The sequence below is a fragment of the Apodemus sylvaticus genome, chromosome 12 (genome assembly GCF_947179515.1).
Source record: "Apodemus sylvaticus chromosome 12, mApoSyl1.1, whole genome shotgun sequence".
Classification (NCBI taxonomy): Eukaryota; Metazoa; Chordata; class Mammalia; order Rodentia; family Muridae; genus Apodemus; species Apodemus sylvaticus.
The window spans coordinates 88,694,048-88,718,489 of NC_067483.1; the positions used below are offsets into that span (position 1 = coordinate 88,694,048).

The 24,442-nt window shown below is 39.5% G+C and overlaps 1 protein-coding gene across 1 annotated transcript in view; it reads right to left on the reverse strand.

Annotated features, from left to right (window-relative positions):
- The window catches only part of Nvl (nuclear VCP like), a 47,732-nt gene that overhangs the window by 17,314 nt on the left and 5,976 nt on the right, over positions 1–24,442 (reverse strand). The window contains exons 3-13 of the mRNA XM_052200852.1: positions 23,962–24,014; positions 23,780–23,876; positions 21,598–21,655; positions 20,078–20,338; positions 15,505–15,637; positions 15,241–15,317; positions 14,324–14,458; positions 12,301–12,402; positions 9,321–9,438; positions 6,019–6,163; positions 2,138–2,387 (exon numbers count right to left, since the gene is read on the reverse strand). Coding sequence (XP_052056812.1) covers positions 2,138–2,387; positions 6,019–6,163; positions 9,321–9,438; positions 12,301–12,402; positions 14,324–14,458; positions 15,241–15,317; positions 15,505–15,637; positions 20,078–20,338; positions 21,598–21,655; positions 23,780–23,876; positions 23,962–24,014 — 1,429 coding nt within the window. The remainder of the gene's footprint in view (positions 1–2,137; positions 2,388–6,018; positions 6,164–9,320; positions 9,439–12,300; positions 12,403–14,323; positions 14,459–15,240; positions 15,318–15,504; positions 15,638–20,077; positions 20,339–21,597; positions 21,656–23,779; positions 23,877–23,961; positions 24,015–24,442) is intronic.

The following is a 24,442-nucleotide window of genomic DNA, read 5'->3' on the forward strand; positions in this document are numbered from 1 at the left end:
ATATATTTACTGTGTACTTTCTGCTAGGGAAGTTAACACTAGTAACAAAGATTAAAATAAGAGAGCCTGTTTGGACTCCAGACAAATTATAAGACATTATCAAGATACATTATGTATCAGGGGGCTGGAGAGATGGCTCAGAGGTTAAGAGCACTGACTGCTCTTCCAGAGGTCTGGAGTTCAATTCCTGGCACCACATGGTGGCTCACAGCCATTTGTAATGAGATCTGATGCTCTCTTCTGGTGTATCTGAAGACAGTTACAGTGTTCTCATATTAAATAAATAAATAAATAAATAAATAAATAAATAAATCTTTAAAAAAACAAAGATTAGCCAGGTGGTGGTGGCGCACACCTGTAATCCCAGCACTCTGGGAGGCAGAGGCAGGCGGATCTCTGAGTTCGAGGCCAGCCTGTTCTACAGAGTGAGTTCCAGGACAGCCAGGGCTACACAGAGAAACCCTGTCTCAAAAAAACAAAAAAACAAAACAAAACAAAAAATCCAAAAAACCAAACCAAAACCAAAACAAACAAACAAACAAAAAACACCACAACATAGCAAACACCTGCCATTAAAACCACCATAACAGAACTAAACACTGCCTGTGATTCCAGAAGACCCAGGTTCAATTCCCAGCATCCACATGACAACCCACAACTGTGTATAACTCCAATTCCAATGGCTCTAATTCTGGCCTCCTCAGATAGCAGGCATGCATGTAGTGCACAGACATAATACACTCAAGGCAAATACTAGTACAAATAAAATAAATTTAAAAAACAAAACAATACCATACCTTGTGAAAATATTATTAATTGAGAAATTCTGGTATTTATAGAGCTCTCTTTTATTTCTCCTTATAGTCTCACTCTAAGATGTTTAAACGAAGAATTCTTAATAGATATTTACTAATAAAAACAAGCCAAACCTGGATTAATGCATGCCCCATCTTAAAGCTCAGTTCAGATGAAAGTTAAATGGAATAAAATAAGTTTTACACAGCTTTAGGACTAGAGAATTGGTTCAGTGTTTGAGAGTTCTTACTGCTCTTATGGAGGACCTGAGATCACTTCCCAGCACCCACAAGTAACTCACAACCACCTGTAACTCCAGTCCCAGGACATCAGAAGCTGCCTGTCTTCTGACTTCCATGGGCAACAGGAAAACATTTATATGTGTATACACACACACATAAAAGTAAAACACTCATACATATAAAATAATAAGATCTAAAAGAAAAATGAAATACAGCTCTACTTAGTAGAACCATGTGGTAAATCCCATAATGCATCTCACACTGATATGAAGTTTATATCATTTACAAGTCTGTGTATGAAAATATAGTTATTGAACTGAAAATTGGGAAATTTAAGTATTTCTAGCAATTCTGTGAGACTCTATCTTTACAAGATTAGAAAACCTGACTTACTAAACTGAATTTTTGAATCAACCAATCATCAAATCAGGCTAAAATCCTGCATCGTTGCCATGACAGCTCATGCCTATAATCTCTACTAGAAGATGAAGCTTGCGGCACGCCTGTAATCCCAGCACTTGGGAGGCAGAAGCAGGCAGATTTCTGAGTTCAAGGCCAGCCTGGTCTACAGAGTGAGCTCCAGGACAGCCAGGGCTATACAGAGGAACTGGGGGGGGGGGGGGGCGGGGAGGAGATGAAGCTTGAAGTTAGTCAAAACTATAGTTAAAAACAAAAACAAAAACAACTCTACCTCAAAATAAACAAAAACAGAAAAATAAAGTAAATCCTAAATTATATGGAATATTATAAAAAGAGTGAGTTTATGATGGTTGACAGGAATAATGATGGTTTCAAATAAGGAAAAAGAACAACTGATTTAAAACAAAAGACCTAGAGTTAGTACCTGCTTTGCAAAGCCGAGACCAGACAGGTCTAGTAAAGCACCACTTCTTAAACTTAGTGTCTCTGATAACAAAGTAAGAAGACCTCCTACCCAGATTACACAGTGCTGTACATTATGAAGAGCTTTTATGATTTACCACTTAACCACAAGTGTCACATAAATGCCAGTGCCTTGGCAGGAAATGCAAAGGTTTTCCGTAAAGGACTAAATCTCAGTCATGCATGAACACAAGGTAAGACAAAGAACAGAGGAGCACCTGTGTTTCCGAAGTGGGCTCAGCTCCCAGCCTTCCCTCCTGGTCTCCTTCAGAGGGCAAACCTTCAATCTCAGGTTGTTTCTTCTGCTGCTCCTGCTGTTTCATCAAGACCCTATTGACTGCACACATGGCTGCCTCTCGGCAAAGAGCCATCAGATCAGCACCAACAAAGCCTGGTGTTAGGTGTGCTAAGTGACAAAAATTAAAAGTTTCTGGAAGCCTCAGTTTTCGGCACAACGTTTGAAGAATTCTGTAGAAAAGATAGTTTAAAAAATTCAAACTCTGTGACTATTAGTAAAAGTAAATTCCTACCTATATTTTCTTGAAACATTAATCTGTACTGATGGTATCATAATGAATGCTATAAAAGATGAAACAAATCACTCAATAAATGTTTATTACTATAACCACATGCTCAACTTTATTCCAGAAAAGCTTATGCTAAATATCTGTTTATTGGGAACTATGCTGTGTACTATAAAGATGATAAGCACAGGTTTCTTTGTTTCTTTTATCTGCTTTTAAGCGTTTTGAAATATTGTAGAAGAAGTAGCTTATGGAGGATATACTTACAGAGCAAATCAAATATGTACTTAACCAGAAAGAGAAACCTACTCAAACTGTATTTCATACTATTCAGTACTAAACGTTCGTCCCCCTCCATCCTTGCTTAAAATGCGGTCTTAGTATGTATGGAGCCCTTGCTGGCCTGCAACTTGGTCTGCAGAGTAGACTGACCTTGAAGTCAGACTACCTCTGTCATCTAAAAACTGGAATCAATGTCATGTTCTATGATATCCAGTTCTACAAGTTATCTTTTACAAACATATATTATACAAAATAAAGGTTTCATACTGATATTTATCTTGGTACTTCAAACATCCAACATTGGATTTTGAGGCAGGGTCTCAAGCAACTCAAGGTGGTCTCAAACTCTGTATGTAGTGGACGTTGGCCCTGAACTATTGATCCTCCTGCCTCCACCTACCAAGTACTAGGATTACAGATCTGTGCCACCATAATCAGCTAACATTATCTTATATTAGGATAGCTACTGTTTCAATTTCCATCATTTCCTGTAGTTCAGATTCTATACTACACATGTAAAACATTTCAGTAAGCCCAACTAACAATATGGTATGTGCCAATGTCTTTTAAGAGATGCAGGTCCTCTTATGTTGCCCTGGCTAACTGCCTCTGCTCAATTGATCTCTGGCTCAGTTTCCTAAGTATAAGAGATTATATACAAGTACATGATACCATATCCAGCTTCTAATCTGTTTTCAATTTTATAAGATGACATTCAAATGGAGTTAGACTTTAGTTTAAAAGGGCTTTAAGATATGACCATTTCCCATGCCTATAGGCTTTGGGGTGAATTATATACAAAAAGGTGTTCATACATGTAGAGGAAATATATTTTGAGAATCCTAGTATATGCATACTTCACTAGCAAAGAAAGGTTATCCAATTTGGGTCTTTCCACGTAAACTCTAACGCATAAATGACCTTTTACAAAGCCTTATGAAGATGCAAACTATTAGGAGTTCCAAGAATAAACAGTCCAAGTTTTAACAATTCATCTGTTAAGAAACGGGATGAAGGAAGGAGAGTTGGTTTTCTTTAAAGGTGTGTACGGCCCCTCGTAGGTTGATCCTGCTCTAGTGAATGGTCCCAAACCTTGCTTGAATACATGGGAAGCACAGACTCTGGGTTATTTAAATAAATATAAAAGCAAAACAGAGAACATGAAGTTGGAAGGAGATGGGGCAGTAAAGGATGTATATATACAAGGAACTTGAGCTAGGAGTGGGGGGTAAATATGATCAAAACACATTATATGCATGAATGAACTTCTCAAAAAGATATTTTTCTAAAAAAATAACTTGATTAAAACAGGGCGTCTTTTTTCATGTATGATAGAAATTTCTTATAAAGCAAAGGCAGGGTTCGGGGTATGTATGGAGAGATGGCTCAGTGGTTTAAAGGACTTAACTGCTTTTGCAGAGGACCCGGGTTTGATTCCCAGCATCCAACTGCAATTCACAACGGTCTGTAACTCCACATTCCAGTGGATCTAACACCCTCTTTCTCATCTCAGGCATGCACATCATGCACAGATAAACATACAGGCAAAAAATTCATGAACATTAAATAAAATCTTTCTAAAATAAGATTTTTTTTTTTTTTTTTGGTTTTGTTTTTTTTTTCAAGACAGGGTTTCTCTGTATAGCCCTGGCTGTCCTGGAACTCACTCTGTAGACCAGGCTGGCCTCGAACTCAGAGATCCGCCTGCCTCTGCCTCCCAGAGTGCTGGGATTACAGGCGTGCGCCACCACCACCCGGCTAAAATAAGATTTTTAAGAAAAAATAAAGTGTCAAGTTACATTAAAACTTCTTTTATGGGCTGGGGCAAAATTCAGTGAAAATGAAGATACTAGTCTAGCACAGTACAAGACTCTGGGTGCAACCGTACAGTGCAAAAATGTTTTTCTGTGTCAAGACATTGTGCTAAGTTACATTAAGTTAATCTTCACAAGTCTTAAAGTTAAAGCATCATTAATACTTTATACATAACAGGGCTGAAATGGTCAAGAGCACTGACCATTCTTCCAAAGGTCCTGAGTTCAATTCCCGGCAACCACATGGTGGCTCACAACTATCTGAAATGGGCATGTGATGCCCTCTTCTGGTGTGTCTGGAGACAGCTACAGTGTAATACTATATATAAAATAAATAAATTCTTTAAAAAATTTTTACACATAAAGTAGGTTACCTTTTAAGTTATTTTTGTGTAAAACTAAAGCTTGGCATAAGGACACCATGAGGAAGAACTGGGATAACTCTCCGTCCTGAAGCTGAGATTACAGATATGTACAGCTGCTCTATAATTCATAAATAAATGAGTAGAATGAATATTACTTTGCTGGTCGTATTAAAGTATTGGTAAAAAGATTTGGTAATAAGCTGTTTAAAGAATACATATGAATATGATTATCTATACAAGTAACTCATGTCAAATAATAGTAATATTTTAGAAAAATGAGGTGACATCAAACAGTGAGAAGAAGAAAATGACGGCACAGCTCTAAAGCTGGAGAAGAGAGTGCTGACGTCTTCTCCATCCATCCTCAGCTCTTCCCTGCCCTATAAAGCAATCACTTCCTTTCACTATTCACCACTCATGAATGTGGCTGGTGATTATGTGAGTTTAGTGTCATAATTACCACACAAAAACATTGAAACTGTGGTAGTTCACAGCACTAATTCACAAGCTTCCTATTCTACTACCGTAAGGGCAGGCACATCTTAAGACACTTTTTGCTCCTTCTACACCCATCACTAAGAAACATTCATTACATCTTTGTATGAGCCCCAAAGCCTCCGGCAGACCAGTGCAATGGTACTCAGACCTAAATAGCAAATGGACTAGGTGGCACAATACTACCCCACATGTACAGACACAATCCCTTAAGCTGATACGCCAATCAACACACAATGCATTAAGAGTATCAGACAAACAGCTATCAATAAACACAACAATTATTATTACTGAACAAACTAAAACAAATGTCCTACAGAGTTATTCTGTTAAACACTGTTCTATGTTTTCCTTTCCAAATCAATTTCAGAGAGAAAAGGGAAAGAGCTCAGGGTAGGCTGTTTGCATACACATTTGAGGTCTTTCATTCAATTACACACACAGAGAGAGAGAGAGAGAGAGAGAGAGAGAGAGAGAGAGAGAGAGAGAGAGAGAAACCAATGAAGAAACAGGAGACAGAAAGAACAGACATCAACTACATCAACTACACTTATTTTTCAAAGCATGTTACTCAGCTCACATAGTGGTACACAAATAACATCATTCTAGAAGAACATACCTTTCTCTGGATGCCTCATCTGGGATACCCAAGCAGACTTCTCGGTCAAACCTTCCTGCACGTCTCAAAGCAGGATCCAATGAGTCTGGCCGGTTAGTAGCTCCAACAACAAGGACCCGAGCTGTAGCTGCCACGTTATTTAGATCTAAGAACCAGATGTGGAAGACAGAGAATAAGGCACCTGATATTTGATGACAACAATGTTTACACAAATGATTTAAAAGCTGGAGAGAATTTGTGTATTCTGATACACAGATATTTATAAACATTCATTGTTTATATAACAAGTGTGAAGCTAAAGACTGCCTTTCTTATCAGCAATTCACAATCTACTGAGGAATAATAAAGCATATAAGGAAACAGTGTAAGACACCTTTCAAGAAGTTTAATAACAATTAGGATATAAGTACTGTAATAGAACAAGAGGGAACAATGGCGGCTTTACAGGAAAAAAACTCAGGAAAGCCTAAAGGGCCAGAATGATTTCCATGAACAGAAACAGAAGTTAGCCAAGTTCTACAGAGAGGAGCAGCATGACTAACAGTGCACAGGAGGCACACGCAAGGCATTCCTGGAACAGCATAGCAGTGAAACCTGGGGAGAACAGCCACGCTGTCCACCCACAAGGACAGCAGAACCACAAGAGAGGGTAAAAAACAGCCCAAGTGCTGCAGAGATGGCTCAGCGGTTAAGAGCACTGACTGCTCTTACAGAGATCCTGAGTTCAAATCCCAGCAACAACATGGCAGCCCACAACCACTTATAATGGGAGCCAATGGCCTCTTCTTGTTTCAAAAAGTGATTAAACAACAACAAAAAAGGAACAGCCAAGCCACTCTGGTTTACTTAAGAAATAGATTTTTAGAAATGAGTAGAACACGGGGTTTAAATTTTGTTTTTCATAAATATTCTGTCAGTTTTATCTTTGTAAATGTTCTGTCAGCTGAACTAGAATTAAATAGGAGAGAGTCTAGATTATACTGCCTCATCGAAATAACACAGCATCCAAATGTTAAGTACAATGTAAATAATGGATATATTATCTGATTAGGAAGAACCTGTGAAAACCTTTTCTATTGATGCCAGGAGGGCTCATGAGTCCTTGAAATAGGGTCCCTAGGGCCCTCCAGCTCACCCTTGTGCTTCTGGGGCATGGCCCATGCCCTTACAGCCTTGTGCCTCTGTTTTAAAGAAGAAAAAAGGAAAGAAAGCAAAGCTTTTCTAGAATACAGGCCTTACTCTTGGTCGCTTGCTCTTTCCCACTTTCCTTCCCCCATTCCCTTCCCCCCTTTCTCTCCAAGTGCTCATGGCCAGGCTCTATCCTCCCTCCCTCCCTCCCTCCCTCCTACTCACTCACTCACTCACTCACTCACTCTATACTATACTGCTGTGTGGCTGGTCCCTCAGGGGGAAGGGATGCCTTGGCATGGGCCCACTGAGATGCCCTTCCCCCATACCTCACCACACCCCATAGACCATATTCCCCCCTTTATCTTTTTATAAACATATCACTCTCTGGTGTGTCTGAAGACAGCGACAGTGTGCTCACATATATAAAATAAATAAATCTAAAAAGGGGGGGGCTCAAAAAAACTGAGATAAAAATGAAATAGCACAGGGCACCAGGGGTGTAATTCAGTAATAGATAACCTGCAGAGCACACACCAGGACTCAGGTTCAATCCATGACACAAAAGGTTAAGTACAACCAGTAATTTACAATTGGAAGCCTTAAGAAACTTGCCGTGTGTGTGTGTGTGTGTGTGTGTGTGTGTGTGTGTGTGTGTGTGTGTGTGGAGAGAGGGGGAGGGGGGAGATAGAATGAGTTATGTAATATTTCAAATTAACTTTCCTTTTTTTATTTTGTTTTGAGACAGGTTCTCACTCTGTAGATCAGGCTGGGCCTGAAATTCAGTATGTAACCCAGTCTAGCTACAATTCATGTCAATTATCCTGTCCCAGCCTATGTGTTTGGATAATACAGTACAAGAAGATGACAATACAACATGTGCTATTTCTTTCTTTCGTTTTGGTTTTGGTTTCACTGAATCATTCTGGCTGGCTTATAACTCACTATACAGCCCAGGTTGGCTTCAAACTCTATGGGGAAAACACTAGTAGAAATGTTTCCATCTAATGGAAAATGCTAAATGTTAAATCTGCACAGCAAATTTAAAGAGAATATTATTAACAGTGAAAAAGAGGTAAACCCAGCAGTTAAGAGCTCATATTATTAGTACAGAGGACCCTTCTTTGGTTTCAAATACCCAGGCCTAAAGGCTCAAAATGATCTGTAAGCATGGCGGAGCTTAAGGCCTCGGCAGACTCTGCGTTCACATACATCCCCCCCACTTCCCCACCACACACATACTTAAAACAATTTTTTTGTGGAAGGGGGATAGAGACAGGGATTCACTTTTTTGTAGCTCTGGCTGGCCTGGAGCTCACTATGTAGATCAGGCTAGACTTCAACTCATAGAGATCTGTCTACTTCTGCCTCCTGAGTGCTGGGGTTAACAGCATCACACCAGGTCACAAATAAAAATATTTTCTTAAAAGGTAAATATAAATGCATTAAAATTTCAACATTGCACAAATGTATCCTTAAAGGCTAGCAGTAGGTACTATGCAACCCTGAAAAACCTACACAGCAAAAACAAATCAATATATATGAGTACACATGTATTTAATTACTATAGAGTTGGGACACAGCTCAGGTAGAAAAATGCCAAGTGTGAGGTCCTGAGTTCAATTCCCAGAACCCACATTTATAAAAAAAAAAAAAAAAAAAAAAAGCATTCAGCATTCAGCATTCAGCGTAGCAGATTGCAATCCCAGTGCTGGGGAAGTGGAGACAGGCAGATCCCTGAGGCTAGTCTACCTCAGTCAGTAAGAACCAAGCCAATTCAATTAATGGTGGCCCCTAAAGAATACTACTTGAGATTGACCTCTCACCTCCCTTCCCACATATACAAGTATATTAACGCTGGGCAGTGGTAGCGAAAGCCTGTAATCCTAGCCCTCTGGGAGGCAAGCAGATTTCTGAGTTCGAGGCCAGCCTGGTCTACAGAGTGAGTTCCAGGACAGCCAGGTCTATACAGAGAAACCCTGTCTTGGGAAAAAACAAAAAAACAAAAAGTATATTCACACACAGGTGCACGCACATACAATTTGAAATGAATGGAAAATCTTTTACAAAGAAGATCCTGCTTTATGAGATACACTATCTAAGTGGTTCATATATACATACATGACTTGCATTATTTTAAGAAATATATTATCTTAAATGAATTCATTATTTACCATCCATGCAGGTTAGAAGCTGGGCTACAATTCTTCGTTCCATATCTTTTGAAGCAACTTCTCTTTTGGGAGTAATTGCATCAATTTCATCAATGAAAACAATACATGGTGCATTTGACTAGAAATAAAAATACCAAAAAACATACATAAAAAAACCAATGAAATAATTCCCTATGTTGGTGCATAACATGTTTATGCATTCTTTCGATTTTTAAAACTAAAAGGTTTAGTCACCAAAAGACTTAACCCTGAACAAGGCCGTTCACAGTAATGCTTCTGTTAGCAGAGAGCCAGATGCTTAAATAAAAAGGATTGTGGTTTATGAAATAATCTTCTGAAACTGTTCTGTAATTAAGCATATTTGTATGCTACAGAATTTAAACAGTAAATTTTAAAGTTCTCAACTAAGCACTGTAGCACACGTTTAGAATTCTGGCACTTGGAAAGATCCAAGACGTCAAGGATTTCCTAGGCAACATTTCTAGTTCCAAGCCAGGCTGAGGCTCTAACTCAAATTAACAACAGCAGCAAAGAGACTAACGTGTGCACACACGCACGCGCACACACGCGCACACAAACACATACACACACGCGCGCGCAAAAAGGATGCAATGAAAAGCAAAAACCTAGGCTTACAATCTCAATCTTTCTTAGTCACTCCACAGTCGAAATAGTGACATTTATTGTGCTAAAAGTCACACACTGTCAGTTGAACATAACACCACGTAATGGATACTTGGCCCATCACTACTGACTCTTTGACAATCTTCCTCATGACAACGTTTGCAAAGAGCACCTGTGATTGCTAGATCAGTGACAAAATTAGAGGTACAGAGCAAAGGTCACAACAAATAAACCCATTATTTTTTGTCAGTGACCTGGAAACTCAATGGGAAAGAAGTGATCAGTCAGAGCTTAGCCTAAGGGGTAGCTTTAGAAAACAGTACCTAGCCTGACGAGGTTGCATCATCCACTTGGATCAGGGAGTGGCAGAAAAAGAAGGTATGAAACCGCATGCTTACTCAGCACCTGCATCAGGCTGCATTTGCTCGGTACTGCTTTACAGGGAGGTGTGACACGAGCTCATGACCTAAATATGTCTTACCTTGGCATCCATGTTTGCCATCGTGCCTACCATATAGACAAAAATTTCCATGGTGTCTGAACAAGAAAGCTCCCCACGCCCACCACCCCACAAACACACTCAGGCTCACATATTTGAACGCTTGGTCCCAGGTGGTAGAACTGTTTGAGGATTAGGAAGTGTGGTTTTACTAGAGGAGGTGTGTCAACTGTGGCAAATTCTGAAGTTTCAAAAGCCTGAGTCATTCTCAGTTAGCCTGCTCTACCTCATGCTTGTAGATTAAGATGCACGCTCTCAGCTCCTGCTCCAGAGCCATGCATGCCTACCTGCTACATGATGGGCATGAACTCTCTAACCCTCTGAAATTTTAAGCCCAAAATAAACTTTCTATAAGTTGCCTTAGGCATGGTGTTTTCTCACAGCAGCAGAGGAGTAAGTAACTAAGACGTGGTAACTATCTGTACCAACTCCATACGTTCTCACGACCATCCTGGTACCGCCGTGCCTCTCACTGTCGTACAGAAGGAACTGTGCCTACAGAAGGAACCTGGCAGCTAGCCTCTACTTCTCTCCATCTCACAACTATTCTTGCTGGGCACAGTGGCACAACTCGGCAAGGCAGAGGCAGACGCGTAAGTTTCAGGCCAGCCTGATCCACACAGTGTCTTCTAGACTAGCAAGGGCTAAACCTGAGACTTTCTTTCAAAAATCAGTCACTCTTATAATTTATACTTATTATAAATGTATAGTTACTTATTAATATTGTTGCTAAAATACATTTTTCTCCTAATTTCACATCAGCTTCGGGTAGTTACAATGGTTATGTTTATGACCAATTATGTGCTTTAGATGCAAATAAAGACATAAAATTAAACCTAGTGCGGTGGCACACAACATCAGCAGCTCAAAGTCATCCTCAGTGACACAAGAAGTCTGAGTCCAGACTGTGCTACATAAAACCCTGTCTGAAAGGGGTAGGTGAGGAAGGAAACGTGACACAAAAAACTTTTCATTAGTTTCTAGTTTTAGTCACAGCGGTGATTCATGTGCAAATGCCATGATTACAGGACTCTTACTGTGAACTAGACACAATGTTAAAGGTTTTTAAAATAATTCTTTCAATTGGGTATGGTAGTGTACACCTATAATCACAGCATTTAGGAGACTGAGGTTAGAAGGTTGGTTGTCAGGAATTTAAGGCAGGCTAGACAACATAGCAACACACTATCTGAAAAAAAAAAAATGAATTTTCTGATTTAAATGTTCAGTGACCCTAAGAGAATTGGCTATTTTATCATTCCCATCATGCTATGTGACGACACTGAACTGGTCTCAACTTTCTCAATGAGAAGGCAGACATTTAACCACCATCCTATTCTGAAGATAGAACTTTAACCAGATCCCAATATTCTCTTCTAAACTGTGCAACAGAACCTGTAGTCAGGTATAATCTCAATCTCTCCCTCTCTATCTCTCTCAAGAGAATTTTCTTTTCACCCCTCTAATCATATAAATAGCATTGATTCTGAGTCTTACAGTGCTTGCATAATCCTAAGTATGGTAATATACTAATTCATAGGTGGTTGCAAGTTGCTCGGATAGATGTACGCTGGAGAAATGATGTAAGTGAAGCATCTTCACGACAGTATGTTAGTGACACTTAGCTCTGGGTGCGACAGCCCCAAGCATACCAGGATAAGCTTGTCATCTACACTTGATTCATATGAAGCATTACATAGCCAAGAGTCTATACCATTAAATTCACTTAAATTTTTACCACTAAACATTTTCACAAACGGAAGGTCAGAAGGCAGAATTCTAACATCAGAAAAGCAGACTCTACTGAAAGCTTGCATGCAGCAGGTGACAAGCTGGCATAAGCAACAGCTGACTCACCACAGCCTGGTCAAATAAATCTCTGAGCTTTTGCTCAGACTCTCCAGAAACTCCCGACACAATCTCTGGAGCAGCCACTTTCAGAATCGGCAAGTCAAGTTCCTATGCACAAATACAGAAAAGAATAACCAAAGGTTAAATAAAATTAACTTCCCCACATTCTTCTTATCCAATCTGTCCTACCAAAATTAAGGAGGTTTTTTTAAGATTTTAAAAAATATTTATTATTTATTGTGCATTCATTTATGTATGTGTGAAGGCATGTTTGTGCCATTGTATACACATGGAGGTCAGAGGACAACCTGTCAAAGTTGGTTCTCTCCATCCACCTTGTTTGTTTCCTGTTTCAACTGAGGGTCACCAAGCACGGTGGAAAGCACCTTTACCCACTGAGCCATCTTTCTGGCCTCTACAAGTTCCTAAAAAATTTCATCTCTGTATGTGAGCCCAATGACAAACACGATTTAAAAGTATGTCGAGATGGCTCAGCAGTTAAGAGCACCTAAGCGGCAGCTTACAATGGTCTCTAACTCCAGCTCCAGGGGATCCCATGCCCTCTTCTGACTTCCATAGACACCAGACATGCACATAGTACATAGACATACATGCAGGCAAAATACTCACAAATAGAATATAATAAATAATCTTTTAAAAAAAGAAAAGAAAATCAGCTGGGCGGTAGTGGAACACAACTTTGATCCCCTCTCCCCACCCGGGAGGCAGAGGCCACTGAATCTCTGTGTTCAAGGCTGGCATAGTCTAAAGAGTGAGTTCAAGGACAGCCACGGCTACAGAGAGAGCCCTGTCTCAAATAGACAAACATGCCTATGCACTTACTCATCAATTGTGGTGGCTTACACCTGTAATATCAGTACTTGGGAGACTAAAGCTTTGAGTTCAAGGTTGGCTGGGCAAACAGTGTGAGACACTGTCTTTAAAAGAAACCTAGGGATTTACTCCAACACGAAAATGCAAATGTTGCATTTATGGCCTATTATGCAGTAGCCATAAGACACGTTTATTTTTAAAAAGACAAATAAAGTTGCCTTTAGCAAGTGAGTTTGTTTTACTAATGACTAGAATAATATGCTATTCTGCTAGTTAAAGTTGCCTGGACTATTTTACACTTTACCATGAAATAAGTTTCAAAAAATTTGATAGAAAAAAATCAGGACTACTAGCTCTTTATTTTGTAAAATAAGTGTCTTTTTGTGTTTGTGGGTGCAGATGTGGATGTGGTTGATACAAGAAGATATATACAGCTCAAAGCTCAGGATAGCTTTAAATTTATAATCCTGCCTTCGTCCAAGCAACACTGGACTTTCAAGGGTGTATTACAAACCTAACTGATCTTTTAAAAATTATTTTAGAAGAGCATTTTTTTTTCCAAGAAGGGCATTTTAACAGTAGAACTTTTAAATAAATTTAGCTCCAAGATAAAAACATTATTTTGCATATTTTGCTGATTATAAGAATGACTAAGATTAAAGAGAACAACAATGTAAACTAAATGTTTATAGAGTTTTTACAGTTATGCTGTTTTGCTTCCCACCCAATTTTTGTCACAGACACAATAATTGTATTGAACAACAGCATCATCACCAGCGTAAGCAGTAGCATGAAAAGGTACATGAAGGAAAGTCGGGGCTGGGATGGCTCAATCTGTATACTGTGCTTGGCAACATGAGAATCTGTGCCTGGAACTACAGTGCTGATGTAAAAGCCAGGCAGTGAGCCCCACATCTGTAACCCCAGGATGGGCAGGATGACTCTGGAGTCTGCTAGGTGGAAGGCCCAGCCAAATCAAGTGTGATCCAGGCTCAAACCAAAACCCTTGTCTCAAAACACCAAAAAAACAATGAGCAAGATGATGGGGGAGGAAGAAAGAAGGAGAGGAGGGAGAAGGGGAATCTCTTACTGATTAAATTTGCCTCCTAAAGAGATACCATGTCTAATTGGAATTGACCAAAGAGAAAAACAAACAAACAACAACAAATAGAAATCCAGCAGCAACTAGCCTCACCCCTGCTATTGCATGTGCAAGTAACGTCTTCCCACAGCCTGGTGGTCCGTGCAGGAGAACTCCACGAGGGGGCACGACACCAAGGTGCTGGTATACCTCTGGATGACGCATGTGTATGAGCATCTTGCAGACTTCCTGCCAAGGAATAAGCATAAAAGATGTCTTCCTCAGCCCATGAAAGAGTCAAAAGTAGAATGATTTGCCCCTATTTTTTTGGAACACCAAAATATACTAGACAGAAGACAGACGGGCTTTAGGCTTTGATTTGAGCTGAATCTCAGCATTGTATACTACGTAAACAATCTCTGTGGCATCTCCATGCTTCTATTTCCTAAGCTATAAAAATATCTCTCACAAAATACCACAAAAAGTAACTAACAGTGACTGTAACAGAGAAGACACTAGAAAGCTGCCATGATCATTGTTAACGTCATTATCTCATTATCGTTAGTACTGTCACAACAGCGTAACTGACGAGGCATGTACTACACATACACTAGAACTAAAGATTTGAAAACACAGTTTCATTTTCTCTTGGTACCCTGAAGGGTCAGGTTTGCTCATCTCACCTTCTCAGTCTTTTTTTTCTATACTTACTTCATATTAAAAACCAAAGGACTGGAGAGGGGGCCCAGGGGTGAACACTGGCTGCTCTTGCAGAGAATCTGAGTTTGTTTCCTAACTCCTACATGGTGGCTCACAAGCGTCTGTTAACACCAGTTCCAGTGAATCTGACAACCCCTTCTAACCTCTGAGGGCACCAGGCATGCAGCAGGTAAACAAACATACATGCAAGCAGAACACCTATATACAGAACATATTTGTTTTAATTTAAATTAAAAATAGGTAGGCTTTATTAGTGTAAATGTTTTAACAATATATGCATTTCACGTAATGCCATTTCTGTTGGCACTAACTTTTAATGTTGCATCATTGCCTCCAACATCTTCAAACTTCACATTGGAAATCTGCAACTCTGTACTCCTTGCTTTAGCTGTTAAAAAACAAAAAAAGGTAGAAAAGATTAGTGATTCCAAACAAACATACAACTAAAGAACTATTAGATAAAAAATGTTTTTTCAACCAGGTTTTTCCCACACACAAATAGTTCTGAAACAAAACAACTCAAAATAGTGTCCCCTCTTCTCAAAGCAAACCCACCACTACTATCTACAGCTCACCTTTCTTTTGCAGAATAGCTTCTATTTCTCCATCTACTTCTTGAAGATCCTCTGTCTTTCTTTTGTTTCCTTTGCCCTTTGCCCTACCTTTGCTTTTCTTATCACTTTCCAGAAGAGAAGAGTCTTTTAAATTCTGGGGAGAAAATACAGAAATTCTGTTCTTCAAATTACAATGCTAATGAACGGTTTTCAACGACAGCTACATCCACTTGTGCTATAGCACTGCTAACTACTCGCAATCTTTTTGCTCAAGGATGCTGCGTTCTTTCAGAAACCTAAAAGCTTAAATTGTTTATTTAATAACTTTTTTCTCTGCTCTGCCAGTTAATTTCTTCTAAAAGACTTAAGGCATATAAACATCAGGTTCTCACCGATTATAATAATGTTCTTGATAGTTAGTTGAATACTTACAGCTTAAAGCAAAGATACTGGGGAACAGCCCACTAATAGTGTAAAAGGAAAACCTGTAACCCCAACACTTTGGAATAAACACAGGAGAATCAGAAGTTAAGGGCATTTTTAGCTACAAAACAATTTCAAAGTTAGACTAGGCTACAAAAGACCCTATTTCAAGATCCAAAATCAAAACAAATAGGGCTCAGTCTGTAAAGTTATCATAAAATCATGAGGTCTGAAATCAGACCCCTCCCCACCTACATATAAAAAGTGTGCAATGAGGGGTGTGTAGTGCAGTGCTGGCAAGGCAAAGACAAGAGGATCCCTACAGCTTGCTGGTCAGCCAGCATAGCGGAACTAGAAAGCTCCACATTTAGTGAGATATTCTGAGATCACAGACATCCCCTTCTCCCTGTGTGCTTTAAGTTTATTCTGTTGTTGCTGTTGTTATAAGGTCTCTCTGGGTAGCTCTGGCTGTCCTAGAATTCACTCTGAAACCAGGGTCGCCTTGAAACTCAGGCATGAGTCACCACTGACCAGCTGACTTTTCTTTCTCAAAGAAAAGCAGAGAGCAATTGAGAAAGACATCTGACACTGATCTCTGGTATATTACTCCACACGTGCATGTGCAAATAAACATGCTCGTGTGCACACACACATGTAAGAATTTGCCAAATCAAGGCTTGGTGCTTAGAAACTAATTATAGCAGCACTGTTCAGGAGAGCTATATCACAAGTCACACATCGCTTATATATTCTAATTATATATTAATGTGTGCACCCCATTGCACACTAATAATATACACCCTTAAATGTAGACAATAAAAATGCATTTCATAATCTCTTTTCTTGGGTGCAAACTACTGAACATATTCTAAGACTAAATGAACTGCTGAGTCACACTCATCTACCAATCAATCTATTTTAATTAACACATCCCACACACTCTCCTTTCAACAGTTAATACAGAAAGTTACTACTGAGCTGGGTGTAGTGATGCACACTTGGAGTCCCAGCAATCAGAAGGCAGAAGTAGGACTACCTCAAATGTAAGGGCAGCTTAGTCTACAGGACAAGTCCCAAGGCAACCAGCAACGTGTCTAAAAACAAGCTCCTAAAAGGTTTTTGTTTTTTTTTTTAGACAAGGTTGTAGCTGGCAATTTTGTATTATTTTCTTTGAAAAACACGGAAATATCATGGGATTGTTTTTGTTTTAATGCTTGGTGAGGGATATGGGGCTGTTCCAGTTTGTCCTCAGCAGCTGATGATGATTTGCCTTATGCGCTAACAGGGGTGTGATTTTGCCAGCAGCAATTTTTGAAAGTGCTGACATTTGTAATTCGGGGTGCTTTTCAGAGAGCATTTAAATGCTAGGGCCCCTGAGAGGCTTGGTGGGTTGTTGGTTGTGGTTTGTTAAAAGTCTTGAGCAAAGAAGAAAAAAGAAATCAGATACCCTGATAGCAAAGATCAAACTTGCCCCAAGGAACCAGCTGCCCCTAAACAGCAGAAAGCAGTTTAATGATAATGCTCCCTCCCTTTCCTTGCTCTCCCTTTTTCTTTCTTATTTAGTGTTAGGGGATTGAAAGGGTGGAGAAGGGTGGGAGAAAAAAGAACCCACAAAGTAGCCCAAGTAGCAAAAAGAGACAGCTACACAGGGTTTCTCTGTGCAGCCTTGTCTGTCCCGGAACTCTATAAACCCTACAGACCAGGCTGGCCTCTAATTCAGACAGATCTGGCTGCCTCTGCTTCCCAAGTGCTGGGATTAAAGGTTTTTGCCACCACTGCCCAGCACTAATGATATTTTATATTGTGCTTTTAATTAACTCTTCACATGCAAAAATATATTGAAAATTTATAGCACATTCCAATTTGGACACAAAATTTTCAGGGGTAATATTTGACTTAGATTTTGCAAAATTTACACTTGAAAAAGTTGATCTCTACATCTAATTGTTTCAAATATATCTTGAGGTTTTTCCAAAAACCAAGTATTGAATTTACATTTCAATGAAAAAAGCCAGTTCCTTAGTTGCACTAGAGATAGTTCAAAGTTGAAGTGTATGAAACCAGAGGAGAGCCCTAAAGAATACCCAATGTACACTCAGGATTATTAGTATAAAGCTTCATTTGCTTGGCTATGAATTTACTTTAAAATAATCAGCTAAGGGACATAACCAATGTGTTCATTTTGTGATAGCATATTAGGTATACACATACATTTGTGTATGTGTTTGAGATCATATTTGTGTCCTTATATATATGTTTGGGTGGGGAGAGTGAAGATCAACATCTAGTGTCTTCTTCAATTGTTTTCCACCGTTTTATTTTTTGAGACAAAATCTCTCTATATAGACCTGAATGTCTGGGAACTCTCTATGTAGACTATGCTAGTCTTGACCTTACAGAAACCCAACAGCTTCTGCCTCCCCAGTGCTGAGATTAAAGACATGTGCCAGACACTGAATCTCACTTCATCTTATTTTCCGAGACAGGATCTCTTAATAAGCCTGCAGTTGGCCCATTTGGCTAGATTAGCTGGCCAACAAACCCCAAGAGTCCTTCCCGTCTCTATTTCCCCAGAGATGGGAATACAGACATGTGGTATTGCACCCAGCTTTTTATATGGGTGGTAGGAATTGAATTCAGGTCTCTATGCTTGCATGATAAGCACTATAGAAGATATATAGTTAACCTAGAGCTCCTAAGCTTTTGCTTTTATCTCCCAAGTACCGAGACTATACAGTTTTGCAACAAACACATAGCTTCAATTTTAAAAGGGTTTTTTTCCTTTTAAATCTGTTTTTTAAAGGTATTTGCCTATTGTACACATTTTTTTTCTTAAGGTATTATTCTCAACTGGACACATACGGCCTTGCTGTTTGAGCAGCTTCCTTCTTCAAGAATTGAATCTATTGATTCTATCCCCAGAGAGGATAGTTCTGAAACCCCTAAGTAACTGCGTCTCTACAAGGTTATCTGGCACTACAAACTCAACACTGTGCTAGACAACTGTAGCCAGGAACACATTACTCAATGAACCAAAGTCGTTGCTCTCCTGGAGCTTACATTCTAGTGAAGGAAATCAGTGAATTTTGAAACAGAGCAACAATACCTAATAAGCTGGGTGACCATGAGAACTGAAGGGAAGAGAAGCCCTAGGAAAACAGCAGGTACACCACATTGCAACTTTCCATGGTGTGAACTCTAGGGTCTCTAAAAAGATTACAAAAGGGATGTAAAAGAGTCTGGAGTGTTCTAGCTAGGAAACTCAGGCCTTAAGATCCTGGGTGGGGATGGGGAGTGCAAAGACAGACTAGTGAGCTTAGTGTTCTAGGTACAGCAAGAATTTGCAGTCACTGAGGAACAGTAGGGGGTAGGGGGGAGCAGTGACACCAAAAAAAAAAAAAAAAAAAAAAAAAAAAAAAGGGTAACAAAACCATACAGGGCTTTGTGGGCTCTCGATGTGAGGCAAAACAAAGCCACTGAAGGAGTGAAATATTTGAATGGCACTGTGGTCTGGGTATGCAGTACCCCCCAGCTCATACATGGAAAAGTAGTCCCCAGGTTTTGACTGGGTCATGAGGGTACTAGGTTCATCAATGGACTGATCCACTTATGAGTTCAGCTGAACAGTGATTAAGAGGTGGAGTCAAAGTAGCAGAAAAGGGTCACAGCAGAGTGGTAGACATCACTAAAGCAAACCCTGGACCTCTGGTCCCTTCTTGTCATTGCTTCCTGGTTTGCTGAGGTGAGTAGCTCTGCTCTATGATGCTCTGGTCATCACACTGCTACACCTCTCAGGAGAGAAGCAGCACTAAGTCAGCCAAGGAGATCCTTCCTCCTTGGCACTGTTCCTCAGGCATGCCCACTGACAGTAAGACTGACACAAGTGGCAGCGATCCGACAAGTCAGGAAAAGGTGTCCACGCGTGAAAAGTGGAGTAAGGAACACGACGCAGATCACACCTAGAAATCTATTCAGTAGTTAAGGCAATAATAAAGACACTGGACTATGGTAACGATGACAGACGTAGTCAACAGTGAGGACGTTTTCTCTGTATTTCAAAGTATTTGTGATGTTTTAAAAACAGAGTAAAGGTACCTGCTTGACATTACGTTTAGTGAAAAGACTGCAATATACTCCAACTACATGGAACTAACTTTCACTACAAAAATACCTGAATCTTTTTATAATTGCTCTGGTCATCTGACAGGTCCAAGGGAAGACTTTCTTTTTTTCCACCTGGGGTCTTGTCAATAAACCATCCTCCCTCAGATTCTTGAGCAGTGGTCTTCAATGGCATGGAGTCCGTTTTAGAAGTCAGCAATGGTGTTGAAGTAGCAGCTTCTCTCTTTTCCAACTTTGGAGTGGTTGAAACAGAATCAGAGTTTCCTTTCCGATACAAAGAGAGCAGGGAACTGTTCATGTGATTTGCTGACTGACAGAAACATGATTTCAGTGTAAGTTACTCAAGAAGTCTTGAAGCTCCAGTACCTAAACTAAAAAGCTTTGTGTATTTTGCTTTAAACAACTTCTCTCAAAACATTTATGTTTAGAATACATAGGTTGTCAGATAACTCCCAAACTAACTTTTACTATCTGAAACTACTATAACCATTCTTGGCTAACAGAGAACCAGACCAATCCATAACTGGTGATCAAATAAAATCACGAGGTATGAAAATGAACTGGTAATCAGTGAGTCACTACTACCCCAATTCAATACTGAATCAAACATAATAATGTACTGTAATCCCTTTTTAATAATTCAAAGTCTCATTTACCAAGAAGGAAAAACTATGAAGCTACCTATAAATGACCTGGCACAATGATGTATCTTTTTAGTGTGGCCTGTCATTAGTAATGCTGCTCTCCCAGCAGGAGGTATGGCCATTTTTGAAACAGAGAATCATCATCATATAGGACTGGCTAGCCTAGAACTTGCTACGTAGAACAGGCTGGCCTAGTCCATAGAGGTCTGCCTCCCAAGTGCTGATATTAAAGGTCACACAAACCTGTTGAGGTTTTTTATTATTATCTCCCTTAAAAGTCTAATCTGCTTTTTCTGCTTTTCCTTTATAAAACTGATTAAACAAACATAAATACTAGAAGAATGATTAAATTATCAACAGTGTATATAAGAAAGCATTCAATTATGTATTGATATAGATGGACACAGTCCTTTATCCTATCATTGGCTTTTATTTCCTAAAAGAGTATCTTAAAGAGTAAGGAAAAACTGGGGCTGGGGAGATGGCTTAGCAGTTAAGAACACTGGCTGCTCTTGAAGAAAACCACAGTTCAGTTCCTAGGACCCACATGATAGCTCCCAATGCCAGTTCAAGGGTATATCCCCTTCTGACATCAGGCACCAGATGTGCCTATGGTGCACTATATACATGCAGGTAAAATAGTCATACACATAAAATAAATCTAAATAAATCTTTAAAAAAGAAAGAAATCAGGGCTAAAGAAATGGCTCAGTGGTTAAAAGCACTGATGGTTCTTCCAGAGGTCCTGAGTTCAATTCCCAGCAACCACATGGTGATTCACAACCATTTGTAATGGGATCTGATGCCCTCTTCTGGTGTGTATGAAAACAACTACAGTGTACTCATAAGCATTAAAAAAATAAAATGAGAGAGAGAGAGAGAGAGAGAGAGAGAGAGAGAGAGAGAGAAATCAAAGTTGTCTTACCTGTGAATCTGGGTAATCTTCCATGTTTGAGTCATCATCAGAAAAGCTTTCAGTGTACCTCAGAATTTAAAGAGAGAGAAAGAAAAGATGTTTTTGAAATCTGTTGTCTGATAACCTAAGAAATTACTAAACCAAAGAAGTCAATATATTAAGGTAAAAATTGACTGAGTCCAAGGGTTGAGAGCTGGGGAGACACCTCGGCAGTTAACAGAACTTGCTGCTCTTACAGAAGAGCAGATTTGGCTCCTCTCGTAATGACCTCTAACTTCATCTCACAAGGTATTTGATGCCCTCTTCTTGCCTCCTTGGACACCAACATCCCCATGGCATTCACTAGCCCAGTCACACTCACTAATATAAATAATTATAAAAGAAAAGGAAGCAAATCCCTCAGGTCAGTGTACTGCTTAACCATCGTAAGAGAGGCTCCTTCTATAGCAGATGGGAATCAATAGACACTCACAAAAGGAGCGTGAGCAGTGTGAGACTTAGGAGCACGCATTGTCTTCACCAAATCCCTCCCTCAAGATGCAGCCATCTATATAGGTGAGGAGGCAGAAAGACTCCAAGAGCCAGAGGTAGTGGATGACTCCAAGTAAACAGCGTCTCCCAGACACAACAGAACGGATACACGTACGAATGCACAAGACCTGCACAGGTTCAAACTGGACAAAGTCCCACCACTGAAAGGGGAAGTGAACAAGAGCCGACTGGGATCTACTAGGAAAGAGAAAGCCTTTACTCCCTGTGGAGGAAAAGTATTCTCCAACAGAATAAATACCATTAGGTAGATTACTCACACTCCAAAGAAAGCCCGAGACTACTAAGGTAGCTAACACAAAGTGAACTCTACGGTTTCTTTGTGACCTTTTTGATTTTTTTCTTATTAGTTTTTTGTTTGTTTTGATTTTCATTTTGTTTGAGAGGGATAGAGAAAGAAGACAAAGCTAGGTGGTAAGGGGCAAGGAGAACCTAGGAACAACTAGAGAAGGGGAAACATGATCAAGATACACTGTATTAAAATTAAAAAACAGCCGGGCGATGGTGGTGCATGCCTGTAATCCCAGCACTCTGGGAGGCGGAGGCAGAGGCAGGTGGATTTCTGAGTCCGAGGCCAGCCTGGTCTACAGAGTGAGTTCCAGGACAGCCAGGGCTACACAGAGAAACCCTGTCTTGGAAAAACCAAATCCAAAAATAAAATAAAATAACCAAAATAAAATTAAAAAACAAAACAAATAAATAGTAAAAAACAAATCTTAAGAAAAGGGATATTGTGATCAAAGAAATTGGAATTTAAAAATCTATTTTAAACAGCCAGGCATGGCTGTGTAAGCTTTCATTCCCAGCACTTAGGAGGCAGAAGAAAGCCTGATCTACATGGAGTTCAAGGATAGCCAAGACTACAGAGACCCTGTCTCAAAACTAAACTAGAAATCCATTCTAATCAGCTAGAACCTGTACTAATGTCTCTGAGTGTCAGCTTTCTTATCTATCAAATAATAAGGAATATCTCAAGAGTATTTTGCTGTTTCTATTGTTTTTAATGTGTATGCGTTTTGCCTGACTGTATGCACATGCACCATGTGTGTGTGGGGCTCCAAGAGGTCAGGTGGGTATGGATGGCCTGGACCTATAGTTACAGACAGTGTTTTGATCCCAGGTAAGAACTGGGATCAAGCCTGTTTCCTCTGGAAAAACTGAGCTATTGCTCCAGCCCTAGAAATGTTTTCATTTTTATCATAAGTGTTCCAGCTATAACATCAAAATTTACTGCTATCTTTTAATATACCTGGTATTATATTAAAGCAAAGAATGAAAAAGATAAGACAACTACATTTGGTAATACAACACAGTACATAATTTCAGTGCCACATGATATAAAGATTATAGTAAATCTCCATAACCAGACACTAAGACAACACTCAGAAGGGACCTAAGAGGGAGCAAGAAAGACTGACATCTTCACTGACTTTTTCACGTGGCTGAGTGGGATTTGTGAAACAGAATGACTACTACCATCACTAAGAGTGCACTCAATGCTTTAGAGACTACAGAGCAATTGATATGGCTGGAGGAGACGCAGTGTAAGGCAGGGAATGGTGCACTTCTGGCCAAGAAGAGAAACTGAATGTTTTCTCAGCACAAACACGGAACTTCAGGAAAGGCGCTCTACAATACTTACTCATCCTCTTCATCTTGTCTTGCTCTTTTTGCCAGATGTCCATCTTCTAGTTCTTTAAGATTCTGAAGTTCTTTCTCACTACTAATTATGCTAAATACTGAAACAAGTGAACAATAAAATGCCAAATTAAAATAATTATTTCTTTCATGTTGATAATTGTGCTCAAATAGTCAAAGACTCACCTTTTTCTACCTGAATCCTAAAAGCATTTCTTTTTCTTCGACCATAGTCTACACTGGGGAAAAAAAAATAATTTTAGCACACAGTTTTCACAAATATTTTCCCACTAAATATTATTGATTATATTGGTAAACTGTCATGTGCTACTCTGAGACCAAAATGGGGTCCCCTGTCTCAGACTCAAGACAAGGAGGGTCTTATAACCCTGGCTAGCTTGGAATTTGCTAAGAAATCCATTCGGTTCCTGAATGCTGGGATTAAATGGTCCTACAGCTCAATAACACTGAAGTTTTGTTTTGTTTTTGATGTTTGAGACAATGTTACTAAGTAGTCCAGGCTAGACTCAAACTCAGGGTTCCAAGGAAGTACTGAGATTATAGGTGTAGGCCACTATGTCCATCTGACACTGACAGTTTAGAAGGAAACAGGCCAGCTGATTTTTAAAATATTCCTTATCTAGATTTATCTCACATTTCTTCATTA